Here is a 19,089-nt window from a genome sequence, read left to right as displayed (position 1 = left end):
TAACTGCTGATTTAACCATGTATTTGCAATTTTTGTCCCGCCATTGAGAATGATGGGATATTGATACAGAATAATGTCTTTTCCTCTCACAAACTAATTGAATAGTATTTTCTAGCAAGCTTTATCACAATTTTTTATACATAAAACAGTACATGAGATGTGTATATATTGTAGAGTCAGCATGCAAAATACATATAAAAAAACTGATTATAGACCAATATAAACGTGCTTCCACCTTGATTATTTAAATAACATGTCTTCAACTTGAAAAATTGGATCTCAAGCAGTGCTGATTTAGGGCCATATATCATGAGTGCTAGTGTGATATTGCTTATATACAACAGTTCAATGAACAAATAAATAAAAATAAAAAAATAGGAAAATCTGAGTATGGTCATAAAACGCATTTGTGCATGGAACTACTTTCTTATGTGATGGATCAGAATCTGCCGTTGCTGGTTCAAACCAAATGATGCATCCAAGCCTTCATTAGGAATTAAAAACCTTCACTTCAGAAATAGTATCAGGGCTTGTGCTGTTTCTAACAAGTTATTGGCTAAACAAGGATGGATGAATATATGTTTGTGTGTGTGAGTGAGAGAGAGAGAGAGAGAGAGAGAGAGAGAGATGGATTGTGTGTGATCACCTGTTGCCACGCCCAAGCAGAGATGCTGTCAGCTTTCTGAAGATCAGCTTTGACAATAGAAAAATTGCATCCAAGCGGGGGTATTTCTCCCTATTTCGCGGCAGCCGCAGCGCAAGTGTCTTTCACTATAGAAACCACAATGACCTCCGCCATTTTAAACACCACATCCTCTCCCGTGTGGAAAGTCCGGTAAGAGGTAAGTGCCTTCAGTTTGTGTAATTAATCAGTCTGTTGTGTCTCTCAGCTGTGATGAGCCATAATACTGAAGTTGTTTGCTTAAAGCGGTTTAAAGCCATTTTCTAGCTTTGGTTGTGTAGTAGTAATACAAGCGATCACGAAGAGCTGTTGTATGTAAACACTGACTGACGTGGATTCACTTCTTGCCACCACCTGCTGGCTAACATATATAATGTAACAAAAAATACATGTAAAAAGAGAAACAAACAGTAGCTTTTAACACATATGCACTGCTCTTACAGTTTAGTTTAGCATTGCACAAACAGTACTCATGGAACAGTACTCAGATTTGAGTACTTTTAATTGTTTTTATATGATGCTTTTTATTTTATGTTACCATTTTATATTATATTGTTATTATTATTATTATTTCATTTTATATTACATACTGTATATTTAGGTGATGTGCGTATTTTGCTGCTCATCAGTTGTTTAAATACAGTCAGACACAGACAGTCTCTGTGCAACCTGTTAACACAGATTGTGGTCTTCACAGTAGTGTCGGCAGGCAGAGAGCATTGTAGCTCTCGTGCTAATAACCTTTCCCCCCCGTCATCATCATCAGTTTTGCTGGTAATTATGTAAAGTGCTGCCTTCCATTTCCAACACACCCCTTTGAAATCATCTCCTCATTATCATCCAGAACAAGCTCAGAAGCTGTTGATATCTCCCTCAAAACACATCCAGCTGTGCTGTGCAGAATTTGTGCGTTTTTGATCACACATGCGTGGCTATATACACGTAAATAGTGTGAGAGAAAAAAATATGGTAGTTGGAGACAGAGGGTAAATATGCCCTTCATTAATGCTTAAGAGCTCCCTCGGCACTCAGCAGGTGTGTAACAGTGCCAGCAGGGATGTTACTTTTCAAACAAGTGATGAATTGGCCACTATAATTGTGAATTAATAGAGAGACATGCATAGGGCACTGATTGCTCTCTTTAACTGCTATATCCAACTTCTGACATGACACTTTGAGGTCCAGTTGGGATATGCAAAAACAACTGCATTTCATTGGCTCTGGACCTGTACTCTGCACAATGACAATAAAGTTGATTCTTAATCTTAATCTTAATTTGAGATTCAATGAGGACACAAGTTTAGTTTTTTAGATGTTTTATGTTTTAATAATACATTTTTTTAGCTTACCTGTTTGAAAACAATGAGAGGGAACTTTTTGGGACTCTCAGATCACTGTCTGGTTCATCTACAGGCAGAAATTAAAATCAACAAAGCCAGTTGTAAGGACTGTAAGGAGATGGACTAATGAAGCAGAGCTGGAACTACAAGCCTGCTTTGAATGCACTGATTGGAGTGTTTTTGAAGCTGCAGCTACAGACCTGGACAAGCTCACAGATCATACATCAGTTTCTGTGAGGGCATATGCATCCCTACTAGGACAATTTTATCATTCAACAATGATAAACCATGGTTCACATGAAACCTCAGACAGCTTCGTCATGCCCAAGAGGATGCTTACAGGGGTGGGGATAAAGTCTTGTATAATCAGGCCAGGAACACACTGAATAAGGAAATCAGAGTGGCTAAAAGAAGCTACTCTGAGAAGCTGAAAAACAAGTTTTTAGCTAACAAACCTGCATCAGTGTGGAGTGGCCTGAAACAACTTACTAATTACAGGACTCCTACCCCCAACCCTGTGGTGGACCAACGACTGGCTGACGACCTGAATGTGTTCTACTGCAGATTCGAAAGGCCTAATTTCACACCCCACACACAGTTGGACCTTCACTTTACACAAACATTAACACCTCCTGCAACCCCCTTCCTCCCCCCTCCTGCTACACAACCTGCACTTAAGATCGGTGAAGACGATGTGTGCTGTGTCTTTCAGAAGCAAAGGTCAAGGAAGGCTTCAGGCCCAGATGGCATCTCACCAGCGTGCCTTTGTTCTTGCGCTAACCAACTGGCCCCCATCTTCACACAGATCTTCAATAGATCACTGGAGCAGTGTGAAGTCCCATGCTGATTCAAACACAAAATTATTATCCCTGTCCCTAAGAAACCAAAAATCACAGGACTTAATGACTACAGACCTGTCGCCCTGACATCTGTGGTCATGAAGTAATTTGAAAGACTGGTGTTGGCCCACCTGAAGGACATCACTGGACCCTTTCTGGATCCCCTTCAATTTGCTTATCGAGCAAACAGGTCTATGGATGATGCAGTCAACATGGGATTGCATCATGTCCTGCAACATCTGGACAGACTGGGGACAAACACAAGGATCCTTTTTGTGGACTTCAGCTCGGCTTTCAACACAATCATCCCAGCTATTCTCCGAACTAAGTTAAACCAACTCCCTGTTCCCATGTCTATCTGTCAGTGAATTACCAGCTTTCTGACAGACAGACAGCAGCTTGTGAGGCAGGATAAATTCACTTCCACCAACTCTACCATCAGCACTGGTGCCCCCCAGGGATGTGTGCTCTCCCCACTACTCTTCTCCCTGTATACCAATGACTGCACCACCAAGGATCCCTCTGTCAAGCTACTGAAGTTTGCAGATGACACCACTGTCATCGGCCTCATCCGAGATGAAGATGAGTCTGCATATAGAAAGGAGGTTGAACGGCTGGCTGTCTGGTGCAGTCAAAACAACCTGGAGCTGAACACGCTCAAAACGGTGGAGATGATCGTGGACTTTAGGAGGAACACCCTGACATTGTCCCCCCTCACCATTCTAAACGCATTGTGGCAGCAGTGGAGTCATTTAGGATCCTGGGCTCTACCATCTCACAGGACCTGAAGTGGGAGACTCACATTGACTCCATGGTGAAAAAGGCCCAGTAGAGGTTGTACTTCCTTCGCCAGGTGAGGAAGTTCAACCTGCCACAGGGGCTGCTGATATAGTTCTACTCAGCAGTCATTGAGTCTGTCCTCTGCACTTCAATAACTGTCTGGTTTGGTGCAGCTACGAAATCAGACATAAGAAGACTACAGAGAACAGTTTGGACTGCTGAGAGGATTATTGTTTGCTGGTAAGCAATAAAAGGCTGGTAAAATCACTCTGGACCCCACTCACGCTGCCCACTACCTTTTTGAACTGTTGCCTTCTGGCTGACGCTTCAGAGCTCTGAGCACCAGAACCATCAGACACAGGAACAGTTTTTTCCCTCAGGCTATCCATCTCATGAACATAGCAATAATTATGTGCAATACACTGTTAAGTCTATTTATATTATCCAACATATCCACTTCTGCCATTAAAAAAATTGCACTGTACATAATAAACTGTATTTTTGTTCTTTACATAACAGATTTTGATAGATTTGCACTACGTGTGTGTATGTGGTATGTATGAAAGTGAGTGTATGTATGTATATGTAAAATTATTTTTATTATTTATCTTTTTTGTTTTTTGTTTTTAATTACCTATGTTTTGCTGCTGTTTTTGTATTGTTGTACATTGGAAGCTTCTGTCACCAAGACAAATTCCTTGTATGTGTAAGCATACTTGGCAATAAAGCTGATGCTTATTCTGATTCTGATAAAAGTCAGCTCCTCCTCATTCAAAGGCCTGTTCTTCTTTGCAACTTAAACTCGAGGCTGCTTGCCTTTTTTAATACATTTTCACTGAATCCCCTTTTATCTCTGTGCTGTAGTGTTACATGGCTGAAAATGACAGGCTCTATCATTTTCTGTCCTTTATGATTGTTTGCTTGTTAAATTGTACAATAAGACAAAAATGTAAAGTGAGATCTTGTGTAAAAGCCTTGGCAGATTGTGCAAATCTCTTTTTGTCAGACTGACATACATCTCAGCTAAGATTTTGGCCATGATTGACAGCTATAACTGGGCGTTTTAAGTCAGCAGTCTGTGACAGTTCTGACATTCTCTTTTACATGTGAAGTTTTAATGATGGCGCACAAACCAAGCAAACCTGTGAGCATGTTAAACTAAACAGATAAAACAATATATGGAATACATTTATTTCTTTATTTTCACCATGGCAACACAAATAAAGGAAGTTTTGGGTGGTTGTTATAGTGTAAATGTGTGTGTTTGTGTGCATTAGGGGTGGGCATTTAAATACAAATTTATTTTGCAATATTCTTGAAATTCTTGGTTGATAACAATATATCACAGACAGGGAATACATGGAACAGGATTATGTATTTAAAATTCAAAATATAAGTATTCCACTACAGTTACAATTTAAATCATTGATATTTAGAATACAGTTACATTCAAAATATATTGCAATTACTGAAGATATTACTTTGCATTTTATTGTCATTAGTTTCATTTAATATTTAGTCCTTTCAGATGGAAAACATTTATACATATAAATGATGCAATCCAAAGTGCATTTGAACAGTGGTAAAACACTTTCTTATGATGTGTTACATTCATACGAGCAGACAGAATAAGTTTGAAGTAAGTTTGGAGCACAAGACATGGAAATAAACCTTGTGTAAATTGTCAACTTTATGCTAAGCTAAAATGCTATTTCTAGTCATTTTACATGCACGCTATCAGACACGATCATATTTTTTTATCAAGAAAATTGACGTTGGATAATAATAATTTTTTTCTAGTAAGACCTTTGATATTAGTGCAAAAATCATATTCTTGATAATAATTGTTTTATTGTTTTCCTGTAAAAATATCTAAAAATCCTTCAAACAAGATCAATTTGATTGATCTTGTTTTAGAAACAACATTGCAGAAGATATTTAGGTTTTTCAAAGAATGTATTTTTAACATGTTTTTTGTCTTACTGTGCTCAGAGTTTTTATAGTCAAAACAAGTGAAAAAATCTACCAGTGCTGAAGACGTAATCCAAAGTATTTAGAATACGTTACTGACTTTATGGTAATCTAATGGAATACATTGCAAATTACATTTTACGATATGTATTCTGTAATCTGTAGGGGAATACATTTCAAAAGTAACCCTCCCAACCCTGATCACAGAATACAATTTTTTATGGAAAGTGATAAATACAAGGTATATGCGTATACTCTTAGTTGTAGTGTACACTAATATGTCATCTAATCATGGCGCTGCCTCATGTATGAGCTCGCATTACAGTGGAGAATCCAAAATCACACACTGTATGAAAGCGTTTCAGTGGAGAGCGTCCAGTGTAACAGCTTTCGTGGAACAGATATGACAGGGCTTTTGCACTGAACACTGTGGTGAGATCGGACTCTCTCACCAGAATAGACCGCAGTCGATAACCGGATCTGGGCGAGCATGTTGGCATGTTCTGCTACTCACGCTCCAAACAAGCCATTTGTTTAGAGATGCACACATTCCAAAGCATGTTCTCCATACATCTGATCATGGACAAAATAACCCAACGACTTGTTCAAAAACAGAAGCAATGATTATGACCTTTTGACCTTTTTTGGGTTTTGTATCATTTACATCTCATAAAAGTGACCAGGATTTAGGCCTACAGGGTTTTAACGGTGTTGTGCCGAAATCGATCTCCCCGCCAGATTCTTACTCCCTGCTACCTGATTGGTCCCTATCCCTAAAGCCCACCCCTGCACCTACACCTACCTCTAACCATAAACATACTAGGGAGTGAAAAATCGGCACGTCATCGGTGCGTGCTTATGATTGTGTATCTACTGCACAACGATACAGGTTCAGGAATATTGAAAAAAAATTGTTGGCACAGTACAATCTTAAGGGCGCATTAGGGGGCCAATTTTAGGGCAGCGCTGCAGGGCTATGGGCCCGATGGTGGGAATGCAGAAAGATTTTGTTCTCGCGGCTTGAGGTCCCCAGCTGAATAGTTGATTGCCCTGGTTCGCACTGACCCTATGGTGGAAAAGAGGCTTTTGAGTTGTTGTGCTTGACCCCTTCCCATCCTTACCCTGTTCCCACCTTTTACTGTTCTTCACCTTTTACCCCATTTCATGACCCTTTTTTTAAGTCTGAGATGGGAACTACTGGTGCTGAAGCAAGAAGATTTCACAACACTTTAAAACGATGTCCAAATCAATGGTAGTCCTGTCATGTCCAAACAACTTTATCAATATAACCAATTATTTAAAATTACATTTTATCTATTTTATCTACTCTGTGTGGTTTTTCAATCTAACCCAAAAAATTAGGCTTCTTTCTTTAAACAAACTCTTTTCTGAAGATTCTGATGCAAACCCCTCCATCACAGATTTAGCCTTCCATTGAATACTTGAAACCTATTTGGACACAACTTATTCAAAATAAATTTACTCTGTGTATTTACTTACAGTGAGGAAAATAAGTATTTGAACACCCTGCTATTTTGCAAGTTCTCCCACTTAGAAATCATGGAGGGGTCTGAAATTGTCATCGTAGGTGCATGTCCACTGTGAGAGACATAATCTAAAAAAAAAAAATCCAGAAATCACAATGTATGATTTTTTAACTATTTATTTGTATGATACAGCTGCAAATAAGTATTTGAACACCTGAGAAAATCAATGTTAATATTTGGTACAGTAGCCTTTGTTTGCAATTACAGAGGTCAAACATTTCCTGTAGTTTTTCACCAGGTTTGCACACACTGCAGGAGGGATTTTGGCCCACTCCTCCACACAGATCTTCTCTAGATCAGTCAGGTTTCTGGGCTGTCAGCTGAGAAACACGGAGTTTGAGCTCCCTCCAAAGATTCTCTATTGGGTTTAGGTCTGGAGACTGGCTAGGCCACGCCAGAACCTTGATATGCTTCTTACAGAGCCACTCCTTGGTTATCCTGGCTGTGTGCTTGGTCATTGTCATGTTGGAAGACCCAGCCTCGACCCATCTTCAATGCTCTAACTGAGGGAAGGAGGTTGTTCCCCAAAATCTCGTAATACATGGCCCGGTCATCCTCTCCTTAATACAGTGCAGTCAGCCCTGTCCCATGTGCAGAAAAACACCCCCAAAGCATGATGCTACCACCCCCATGCTTCACAGTAGGGATGGTGTTCTTGGGATGGTACTCATCATTCTTCTTCCTCCAAACACGGTTAGTGGAATTATGACCAAAAAGTTCTATTTTGGTCTCATCTGACTCACATGACTTTCTCCCATGACTCCTCTGGATCATCCAAATGGTCATTAGCAAACTTAAGGCGGGCCTTGACATGTGCTGGTTTAAGCAGAGGAACCTTCCGTGCCATGCATGATTTCAAACCATGGCGTCTTAGTGTATTACCAACAGTAACCTTGGAAGCGGTGGTCCCAGCTCTTTTCAGGTCATTGACCAGCTCCTCCCGTGTAGTTCTGGGCTGATTTCTCACCTTTCTTAGGATCATTGAGACCCCACGAGGTGAGATCTTGCATGGAGCCCCAGTCCGAGGGAGATTGACAGTCATGTTTAGCTTCTTCCATTTTCTAATGATTGCTCCAACAGTGGACCTTTTTTCACCAAGCTGCTTGGCAATTTCCCGTAGCCCTTTCCAGCCTCGTGGAGGTGTACAATTTTGTCTCTAGTGTCTTTGGACAGCTCTTTGGTCTTGGCCATGTTAGTAGTTGGATTCTTACTGATTGTATGGGGTGGACAGGTGTCTTTATGCAGCTAACGACCTCAAACAGGTGCATCTAATTTAGGATAATAAATGGAGTGGAGGTGGACATTTTAAAGGCAGACTAACAGGTCTTTGAGGGTCAGAATTCTAGCTGATAGACAGGTGTTCAAATACTTATTTGCAGCTGTATCATACAAATAAATAGTTAAAAAATCAGACATTGTGATTTCTGGATTTTTTTTTTATATTATGTCTCTCACAGTGGACATGCACCTACGATGGCAATTTCAGACCCCTCCATGATTTCCAAGTGGGAGAACTTGCAAAATAGCAGGATGTTCAAATACTTATTTTCCTCACTGTATGTAAATGTATTTGGGTTATGTAATTTGCATGACTGCAATCACTAGGGCTGGCCCTAGCATTTTTGGGGCCAAAAGCAGAATTTCAAAATTGGGCTCCTTTACTTACATGTACACCTAAGCCAAATATTTTGAACTCAGTTTTGAAGGAGTTCATGGAGATGCATTATATAGTCTGAAAGATTTTCTGTGTATGTACCAAGAATCTGGACTTCTTGTGATTAGGCCAGTGAAAATATACTTTGTGAGGTTGTTTTTTTAATTGCATGTACTGTTTATGTTTGTGAATTATCTCCACAGAGGCATCTATCCTGAGCTATGACGGCAGTATGTATATGAAGGTGGTGATGCCTACAGTCATGCATACAGAAGCCGAGGACGTTTCTCTTCGCTTTATATCCCAACGTGCGTTTGGCCTGTTGATGGCTGCCACATCACGTGAGTCTGCAGACACACTGCGACTAGAGCTGGACAGTGGCCGTGTCAAACTGATCGTCAACTTAGGTATCGTATAGTGTCCCTATCTCTCTTCCTCTGTCATCTGTTATTTATTACATATGCAAGTTACTGGATGTAGTCATCTCTAACATTACAACTAAACTGTTATTGTTTTCTTGATCTGCATGGATTGCTCCTGTTTGTTTTTTTGTTTTTTGTTCTGCTTTGCCTACGAGTGATGTGGACAGACAACACTCATCACTGTCTCACGTAACCTCTGATCTCATGATCTACGCGTCACATCTGCGCCAGTCATACTCATAGACATGCTCATTATTTTACTGATGCAGGATGAACATATTTCAAATATGCATGTTATTGATATTATGTAAAGAAACAAAATCAGCTCTGATATTAGGGCTGGGTGATAAAGCTAAAAACAAACAAAAAAAAGCTTTTTTTTTGACAATATGTATTTGCTCTGAAATGGCAATCAGATGCACACAATTTCTACCAGAGGCATTGCTGCTAAAGATATTAAAAATTTAAAGCAATAATTAAAATACAGAAAAAGAAGAAGAAGAAAAAAGGACATATTGATCTACTGTAGCCTACATATATTTTTAAGCAACATTTTTAAAGCATATAAAATGCCTTGCAGGGAGCTTTGTTGAGTGATGTCTCAACTATATTGACATGTTTGCTAATTAAGTTTAAATCAGATGCTATTAAAAATCTCTGACTGAACGCTCTCATACTTGTGAGTCATTACACAAGAAAAGAATGCAAAACTGGATTACTGGCACAGTCCATAGTGACCAATAAAAAATTTGTCAAAATCAAAAAAAGCTAAAATATGGGTTAGAGTGAGGCACTCACAATGGAAGTGAATGGGACCAATCCGTAAACTCTGAAATACTCAACGTTTCAAAAGTATAGCCACAAGATGTGAACAATATGCGTGTTAACATGATTTTAGAATGATAAAATCACTTGCTAACCTTCTCTGTGTAAATTCGTAGCTTATTTTACAACTCCATTGTCATGACAACATAACGCTGTAAAACATAAAACGACCGTAAAAACATTTCCAGTTACACATGTAACCTCGTTTCCCTGAGATGAAGGGAATGAGACATTGCTTTAAGCACTAGGGGGTCCTCAGATTACTTTGTTGAAACCCTTATACAATCACACCAATCCTTTGATTGGCAAAGGTGTCTGAGCCCAACCCCGTTAGATGCGCAGTCGCCCTTTATAAGCAGGCGAGTCACTTGTATTATGAAACTCTGAAGTAGTAGTGCTTCCAGCTTTCACAATGTCTCGTTCCTTTCATCTCAGGGATCCGAGGTTACATGTTTAACCAGAGACATTCTCTTTCGTTTCATTTCACTGGACGTTGCTGTAAGCACTATGGGGAAAGATATCCCATTACGCCGCCCTACGTGACATCACACTTCCAGAGATTTAACACTAAATAGAGATATTCAAAAGGAGTCATAGGCTGATGGCTGACAAGACAAATCGAAGTGTATATGAATAGTCCCATGTTGCGGATGCTAGATGGAAATGTATGTAGTCTGGGAATCTATATGAACCATATAGGTATACACAGTATGGTTTATTAACCCTTTCACAACATGGTTGGAAAAGTTGATTTTATTTCTTTATGGGAGTGTTTGTGACTTTTAAAGGGGCAGCTCAACAGCATATAAATAGGTGGCTGTGTTGAATATAGTTGGTAGCCCCCCATAATAAGGGCTAGGACTCACCCGTTGAATGTAAGAAGGACTTTATACACAGAGGACTTGTGAGGAGATGAACATCACGTCCAGGTTAAAAACCTTGTGAAAGTGTTTTGTGAGGACTGTCCGGCTGCCAAACGTTTGTCCTGTAAGGACACACCATTTGTCCATGCCCATGAAGAGGCCATGCCTCTGGTTGAATGCACTTTGACAATACACAAGTGAGGGCGATCATATAAGCGATCCAGTTAGTTTGTTTGGAGATGGACATTCTTTTGTGCATCCTCCATATGAAAAATAGAGCTGCTCCAACAGATTCAACTGATGGATGGGGTTGAATATGTATGCAGTGCCCTCACCGGGCATAACAAATGCATAGACTGCTCTTCATCTGAATTAAATGTTTGGGGAAAGAAGGCTTGCAAACGAACCACATATGTTTTGAAGGTGTTGATTAAATCTTAGAAACGTAGCCTTTTCTAGGTTTAATGGTTGCTTTTGACAGAAATGGACCAAACCCCAGGCATGAGCTGTCAGTCAACAGCATCTGCATGTCACCAACCCGTTTAAATGAGGCCGAAGCCAATAGGAGTGCTGCCTTTAAGGAAAGCACCCACAGTTCAACAGATTCCAATGGCACAAACAGGGATTTTCTGAGTGCCTTCAGCACCAGATTTAAGTCCCACGTCAGCACCATAGCAGGGCGAGGGGTTTCAAATTCCTTGCTCCCCTAAGTAACTTAATGGCTTGAGACCATGTTTGCCTATCGAGGAGCCAGTCTCTGGGCGTTGTATGATGAGATAGTCACTACATAAAACTTGAGCGACGATGGGGTAAGACCAGTGTCCAGCCGCTCTTGAAGGAATCTCGTAATCTCAGCTATGGGGCAATTCTCAGCGTATTTACCACTTGAAGAGCACCAATTTGCAAACATGTGCCATTTATGCACATAGAGGCATCTTGTGGACGGTGCTCTAGCCTGTAAAATGGTGTTCACTACCAACTGAGCCAATTCTGGCTCCTCCGATGTACTCCGTTCATGGTCCCCACGTGTAGGTTCCACAGCTCCAGCTGGGGATGCCAAATTGTGCCTTGTGCTTGAGAGAGGAGGTCTCTCCTCAGCTGTATTTCCCATGGAGGGCCGTCTAGTATTTCTATCTTCTCCGGAAATCAGGACTGACTTGGCCATTTTGTCGAAATTAACAGAACTGTTTCCTTGCCCACTCATAATTTGTTGACAGAATGAAGAAGGCGCACTGGGGGAAATGCACACTTTCGAATATTGAATACTTCTAAAATCCTCACCTGGAATGGGACAAAATACTAACACAGAAGAGGTGGGTGGGAAGGCACAAGAGGCTGGATCTTCCCTCAGAACGAGGTTGTAACGGCTGGAGATTCATGCCAATCACAGTGAGGGTAGTCTGTCTCCATGAGAGCTGCTTCTGCAGGGGCATGGCCCAGGCAGCAAACACAGCTCTCTTGTTCATCAGACGGCAGGATGTGCCATTCGCATAGGTAACACTTGCAGAACGACAATTAAAAAAATGGTATATCATGCAAGCGGCTCATTAGTAATAGTGTATATATAAAGGATACAGTAACTCCAGCCGGAGCACTTTGGGAAGCGGGTAGGAGTTTCGCTGAAGTGCCACGTTGATCAACGACAAGCGTCTGAATCGAAGAACCCATTCACTTCGACGCCAATGTGGAGAAATCTTCTCCGGAACACAGAGGGGAGCGGTGAGTCTCTCGCTACAGATGCTGAGCACAGGTGGCAAGTCGGTGAGAAGTTATGTCTTCTGTAAGTGTAGCATGTGTGAGAGAGGGTTCCAAGAGGAAGACAAAGATTGCAGTCTTGAAGGAAGACAATTCTGAAGAAATGGTGACTGAGCAGCCACTTATATAGGCCAATTGCGCTCCTAAAGGGGCGGGGCTCAGACAATGAAAGGATTGGTGTGATTGTATAAGGGTTTCAACAAGGTTGCTTAAGAAGGACTTCCCATAGTGCTTACTGCAATGTCAATTGAAGTAAATCGAAAGGGATTGACCATTTACACATTACTGCTCCAAAAATGCATAAGTTTTAACTGAAGAATAAGTGTAAATGGTCTTATAAAACTATAACCTTCACATTTTTGAATTTAAACCCTCCAAAATTGGCCCTATTCACTTTCACTGTAACCTCAAGTTGAAATTAAAAGTCAAAATTAGTCTTTTTTTTTAAATCAGAATCAGCCATAAACACTGTTGATTGAGTTTTACTTGTATTGAACCCAGAATATTCCTTTAACTATCAACCAAAAAATATCAGATACAGTATATTGTAAATAATTGATATGCTGTATCAAGTAGCCCTAATTTAAATCTAGATGGACTGAACTGTATCTTTTTGATAACTATTTATTTTTTATGATCTCCACTGATCTTCTGGTAAGATGGTTTTAACAATCAGTTTTATATCTTATGTATAATTTTTTTTATCAAGTTATCGGGAATACAAGTACCCATTCCCATCTCCCACTCTTAACCGCATTTATCGCGCCTTGTTTAAAGATGGTACTCACCCCTTCAATGGCCCGTAGTCTGCGGCCCTGTAAGCAAACAGCCCGAGACCAGAGCACCCAGCCCACCTGCAGCGGGTGTCTAAAACACCCATCCACCCAACACAAGCACTGTAATTTCAACTAACATCCACGCAAAGGCATGGGAATGAATTTTTGGCAAAGGGTGCTGCAGTTTTGGCAGATGATTTACACATCATGCATGTGCAACGAGGGCATCAGAGAACAACGTGTCTTCTATCACCGTACGCTCATTGTACAAAGGCACCTCAGTTTGTTCCTGGGAGGCAGCAGATGCCCTAAACCCCACCCTAATCTTAACCATATGGAGCCTGTAAGGCCGAGTACCCTGCAAGGAACAAACAGAGGCACCTTTCTCCCATCGCGACAAGTCATTCCATATGCCAGCCAATGCAATGCATTAAGTACATTCTACCTTGTATAATTGTAAAATATAATTTATATAAAAGTATAATTGTTCAAACAAAACAGCTATTAAAAGAACCCATGTACTAAAATATTAAGCTATTAATAAATGTTATACCTGTTACTTGAAGACCCCAAATGTGGCCCTGCATTCAGTATGTTGCTACAAAATGTCTGTAACAGGGTTTAAAATGGGCATGGAAGAGGCGGGAATCAGCTGAACAGTCAAAATAAAGTTTAATGAAAACTTAAGAGACATAAACATAATCTCCTTGGCTGATTAGCCCGATTGGGAGGAGTGTGACAAGGAGGAGGGCGGGGAAACCCTCCTCCTTGTCACACTCCTCCCTCCTTTGCCTCAGGCCGAGGAACCCCCGACATGAGGAACATACCCCCCTCTTTTCCAAGGGGCTATCCCTGCCTTTTGATACCTGCTAAGGGGAAAAGGGGAGAAGGAACGAGCGAGGCGGGGCAACAGAGAGAGAGAGAGAGAGAGAGAGAGAGAGAGAGAGAGAGAGAGAGTGGTGATACCTGGGACCAATGTAACAAGGTTAAAATGGGAAAAGAGGAGGCGGGAACTGGCTGAACAGTCAAAGTAATATTTTTAAGTAACTTAAACATAAAACAAAAACACACATGGCAGCTGCGTGTGGCTCTCTCTCTCCCGAACTGCTGCATCCAGCTCAGACATACTGAAATGACTTATCCCTCTCTTCGACTGATTAGCCTGATTGGGGGTCGAACCGGCTCTCCCTCCTCCTCATAACAATGTCTTCATGAGATTTTCAATATCCAAGCGATTCATGTTAAATATGTTTTTTCTTAGCTGAAGGTTTAGCGCCTTCCGCAGGGCGACAAATCACGAGAACACTAAAACTCTAACCTGTCCTGGTTTTTTTTTTTTTTTTGTAAATAATTATAATTGTGCAAATTAAAGGGAAAAAAGGGAGAATAAAAAGTTCACTATTGTCCATCACATCACAAAGGCTCTCTTCAATGACAAATCTCTACAAAATAGGGTGCTATTTTTATGAACATAATTCATATACTGAAAGCAAAAACTGCATTATATATTCTGCATAAATACAATGAAATATATGACATTTTCCAGTCTTGCTCACTAGGGGGTGCTTCAGCACCCTTTGCACCCCCCCTTCCCATGCCTTTGCATCCACCCATATGCACACCAAGCATCTAGGAAAGGCCAAAAGTTCTTTATTTTCCAGATCAAAAATATTTTGCAGCATCACAAATTTATTTCATTGTCCATTTAAGCCATTAAACATAAGACATAATTTATGTATTTAGCATAAATACATAACCACAAGAACATTCGGTTTTCATTGCACTAGTTTAATCTGACCTTTTGTCTTAATTGAGATGAACATTATCTGTTTGTATTTAATGAGAAATATGCTACAAGTGTCAAAGTGTTGACCGCAGTATGGTTCTGGTGCTTGTTGGACCGAGGCTGTTTGCTCCCACTTTTCTGTTGCGGTTGACGGCACATGACCAAACCAGCTGAATGGATTCCAACCTGGATTATATTCCTGCATACAAATTCAATTATTGGAACAAACTGCAATCCTCGATTGTCATTCTTACAGTTGGTACCTCGACCAATACTTTGAATGATGAGTAACAAAGAAAACATTCCTGGGTTGACGAATCCATTTGGTTTAGAGCAGGCAGCCATTTTAAAAAGATGACTACTAAAAAACTAAACAAAAAACACTGTTGAGCAAGAAAATACCACCTCAAATAGCAATCCTGTACTTTGATTAGCTAATAGAAAAACTGATTGGAGCTAATGAATACTAGTTTATTTGTCAAATTTCAGTTATAAGTTAATGAAAAAAATTATTTTGACGCTTAAGCCACACTGAAAAATGTTTGAATGTCATGGCATTATACAGTATAGCAAAATATCAAACCAAGTGGCATTTATTTTAAAGATAACACTTAAACAGAATTTCAAACCATTTGATTTAATATTTTGATATCTAATGCAATTATATTCAGACAATAAGTATCCAAAAGTGTCCAAATAATTTTTGGGGCCACTTTAGATTCTTAGATCAAATTTGCAAAGCAAGTTTTATATCCAAGAAATTGGCTGGAATGCTAAAAATTGTAGTCCAAAATGGCCGCTGCTACATGTGCACGTCCCCAGAAGGTGGAGTTTTTGTTGTTGGATGTCTGCAGCTGTAACCTTGAAGGACGCGATTTCATCTGTTACTTGTTCTTCCCCATCTAGACTGTGGCAGGATAAACTGTAATGCCAGTAAGTCCTAACTTTGTTACTTCTACACATTTTTCTTATCCTGTTTGATATTATTTGAGCTGAATGCCATAATAACAAACAAAAACCTTAGCCTAGCAAATGTACATGTAATATTTTTATTTTCTACAGCTGGTCAAATTATTCACTTATATTGGAACAATGTTGCTAACCAGCAACACAACCAAATCTTCCCTGTTTTATGTACAGTACTTTTGCTTACTGCAATGCTAATGCTAAAAATGTAGAATACTTGAAGATTTGTGATGCTCACATGGAACATAGAACTGCTATTACTCATCTAAAGGCTTCCGGATCCCCTGATCTTCCTTAGGTTTTTATTTGAACATTTGAACACATACTTTTTTCAGTTTTTCATTGTAACCATTGGGCGGCAAATGCCACGTGCTAATAGCATCATGTAGGCTCAAATAGTTAGTTCACTTAAAAAAAAAAGACAATTCTGTCATTTACTAATCCTTATGTTGTTCCAAACTCATATGACTTATTTTCTTCTTTGATGGAACACAAAAGAAGATGCTAAGCAAAGTGTAAGCTTCTGTCACCATTCATTTTCATTGTATGGAGAAAAACAAAAAACAAATAGGGCCCTGGGTGGCTCAGCGAGTATAGACACTGAATGACTCCAGCCAGGTCTCCTAAGCAACCAAATTGGCCTGGTTGCTAGGAAGGGTAGAGTCACATTGGGTAACCTCCTCGTGGTCGCTATAATGTGGTTCGCTCTCGGTGGGGCGCATGGTGAGTTGTGCGTGAAGCCTCCACACATGCTATGTCTCCGCGGTAACGCGCTCAACAAGCCATATGATAATATGCCCGTATTGATGTCTCAGATGCGGAGGCAAATGAGATTCGTCCACCACCTCCCGGATTGAGGCATGTCACTACGCCACCACGAGGACTTAGAGAGCATTGGGGATTGGGATTTCCAAATTGGGGAGAAAAAATTAAAACAATTAAAATAAATGGTGACATATGCTGTGTGCCTGCCTAACATCTCTTCTTGTGTTCCACAGAAGAAAGTCATACAGGTTTGGAACTACATTAGGGCGAGTAAAAGATAACCGTATTTACATTTTTGGATTAACTATCCCTTTAAATCTGTATTCATACAATTTCTAGTCTATCAAGGATTGGTACAACCTGATCTTATGAGAAATTGTTAGAATGGTATGGTTTGGTGAATTCATAAGAAATCGTATGACTTAGTTCGGATGAAAACGTACATCTTATATCAACCAGTCCCATACATTTCCTGCGTGTCCTTGTAGACCCCAATGTTTAATTTCTTCTTTGTTAAACTAAATGTGTGTCGAAGCCATGTGACATTACTGTGCACATACCGAATGTACATTAATGACATTGAGAGCTTTAAAAAAAATGTAATTGTAAATACACAATGAATTAAGAATAATTATTTAATCCCTGACCAAACAGAGTTATCATCCATGTTATGAAGCCCTGGCATTTTTCATGAATACTTGTTTCATACTAATTGCCATGGGCTCTTTTACAGAGATTAAAGAAGACACGCAGTTCAGAGACAAGATCATAAGTGAACCAGATCCCGGTGGTCTGATGTGTCTTCCGCAATATAGAGCTCAGAACCAGCTCGCAAGAACTGAATTGAGTGTGCAAATTGCGTTCAGCACAGATTTTGTTTGAGTTGGTGCCTGATCTACATAATTCCTTAAGTGAATTGGGAGCTAAACCAGCACAGACAGCATGTGCAAATAAATGGCTCTATTATAGGGAACAGTTCATTCATAGTGAATTCACCCCTTTATATTTAGCATACGGAAATCACAGAATTATATAATTGCATACGGAAAATATGCATACTGTGCATGGTATGCATACTGAATACTGTGGAAATAGTATGATTAGTATGGTAGTATGCCATTCCGAACATAACCCCACACAGTGTGTTGTTAATGGTCAGGCCTTTTTCTGAGTAACAGCAGTATAAGAATGATATTTTTTTTGCAACTGTATGGTTGATTATTTCTTGATATTCTACAACTGAAAATTATATACAAATATTTTCTTAGATGCTAATTATTGTGATGGCAGAATTCTATTAAATTGTAATTAAATATGTTTTTTCTTAGATGTTTTTTCTTCATTGGTCTTTACACACAGCATTAGTAATTAAAGGGGTCATATCATAAATGTTATGAATCAACCCACCCCCCACCCCATCCGAGGTCCACTTGTACTGTTTGTAAAGTTATACATCCTATATATCCTGTATATTTCCTAGTTCCTCATTATTTTAGAATGAGCCATTTTTGCTGCTTGGATTTAATATTTTTTTTTATTTATTTATTTTAAATTTTTTTTGGCTTTGATTAAGAGTATATTTTCGTGGTACATTAATCTGTTTTTATCTCCTAAGATCATACAAAAAAATATATATATATTTCTCATGATATGACCCTTTTAAACAATTTTAATTGCAGTGCTAGTGTGTGAAAGGACTAACTGACACACATTATTCTCAGGTAAAGGACCAGAGACATTGTATGCTGGACAAAAGCTGAATGACAACGACTGGCACTCAGTCAAAGTGACACGGCGTGGTAAAAACCTCAAACTCATGGTGGATGATGATGTAGCTGAAGGTATGAGTGCAGTAGAGTCTTTGTAAAACATCAGCAGCTGACTGCATGAATGCAACACTAACACCCTATCTAAATCGGACACGAACTATGTCACGTCGCAACGGCTTGAGGCTGTCTACACGGGATGCATCAAAAAGATGGATGCATCCAGTGTAGGCAGCAAACATTGATTATAATGGGAGCGATTTGCTTTGGGAGTGCCGCACCGCTCGCGTCTGTGTCGACGGTGTTACCAAGACTTTCTTCTCTCCTTTCTGACTTTCAGAGTAGCCATCGA

The 19,089-nt window shown here is 39.8% G+C and overlaps 1 protein-coding gene across 1 annotated transcript in view; it reads left to right on the top strand.

Moving 5' to 3' along the window:
• Window positions 1–19,089, top strand: part of LOC127622054 (neurexin-3b-like) — a 349,280-nt gene that overhangs the window by 69,732 nt on the left and 260,459 nt on the right. The window contains exons 5-7 of the mRNA XM_052095964.1: window positions 9,017–9,220; window positions 16,147–16,173; window positions 18,693–18,812. Of these exons, the coding sequence (XP_051951924.1) occupies window positions 9,017–9,220; window positions 16,147–16,173; window positions 18,693–18,812 (351 nt within the window). The remainder of the gene's footprint in view (window positions 1–9,016; window positions 9,221–16,146; window positions 16,174–18,692; window positions 18,813–19,089) is intronic.

This window comes from Xyrauchen texanus, chromosome 28 (genome assembly GCF_025860055.1).
Source record: "Xyrauchen texanus isolate HMW12.3.18 chromosome 28, RBS_HiC_50CHRs, whole genome shotgun sequence".
Taxonomy (NCBI): Eukaryota; Metazoa; Chordata; class Actinopteri; order Cypriniformes; family Catostomidae; genus Xyrauchen; species Xyrauchen texanus.
The sequence above is the reverse complement of the archived record's forward strand: the minus strand, read 5'-3'. Positions and strand labels throughout refer to the sequence as shown.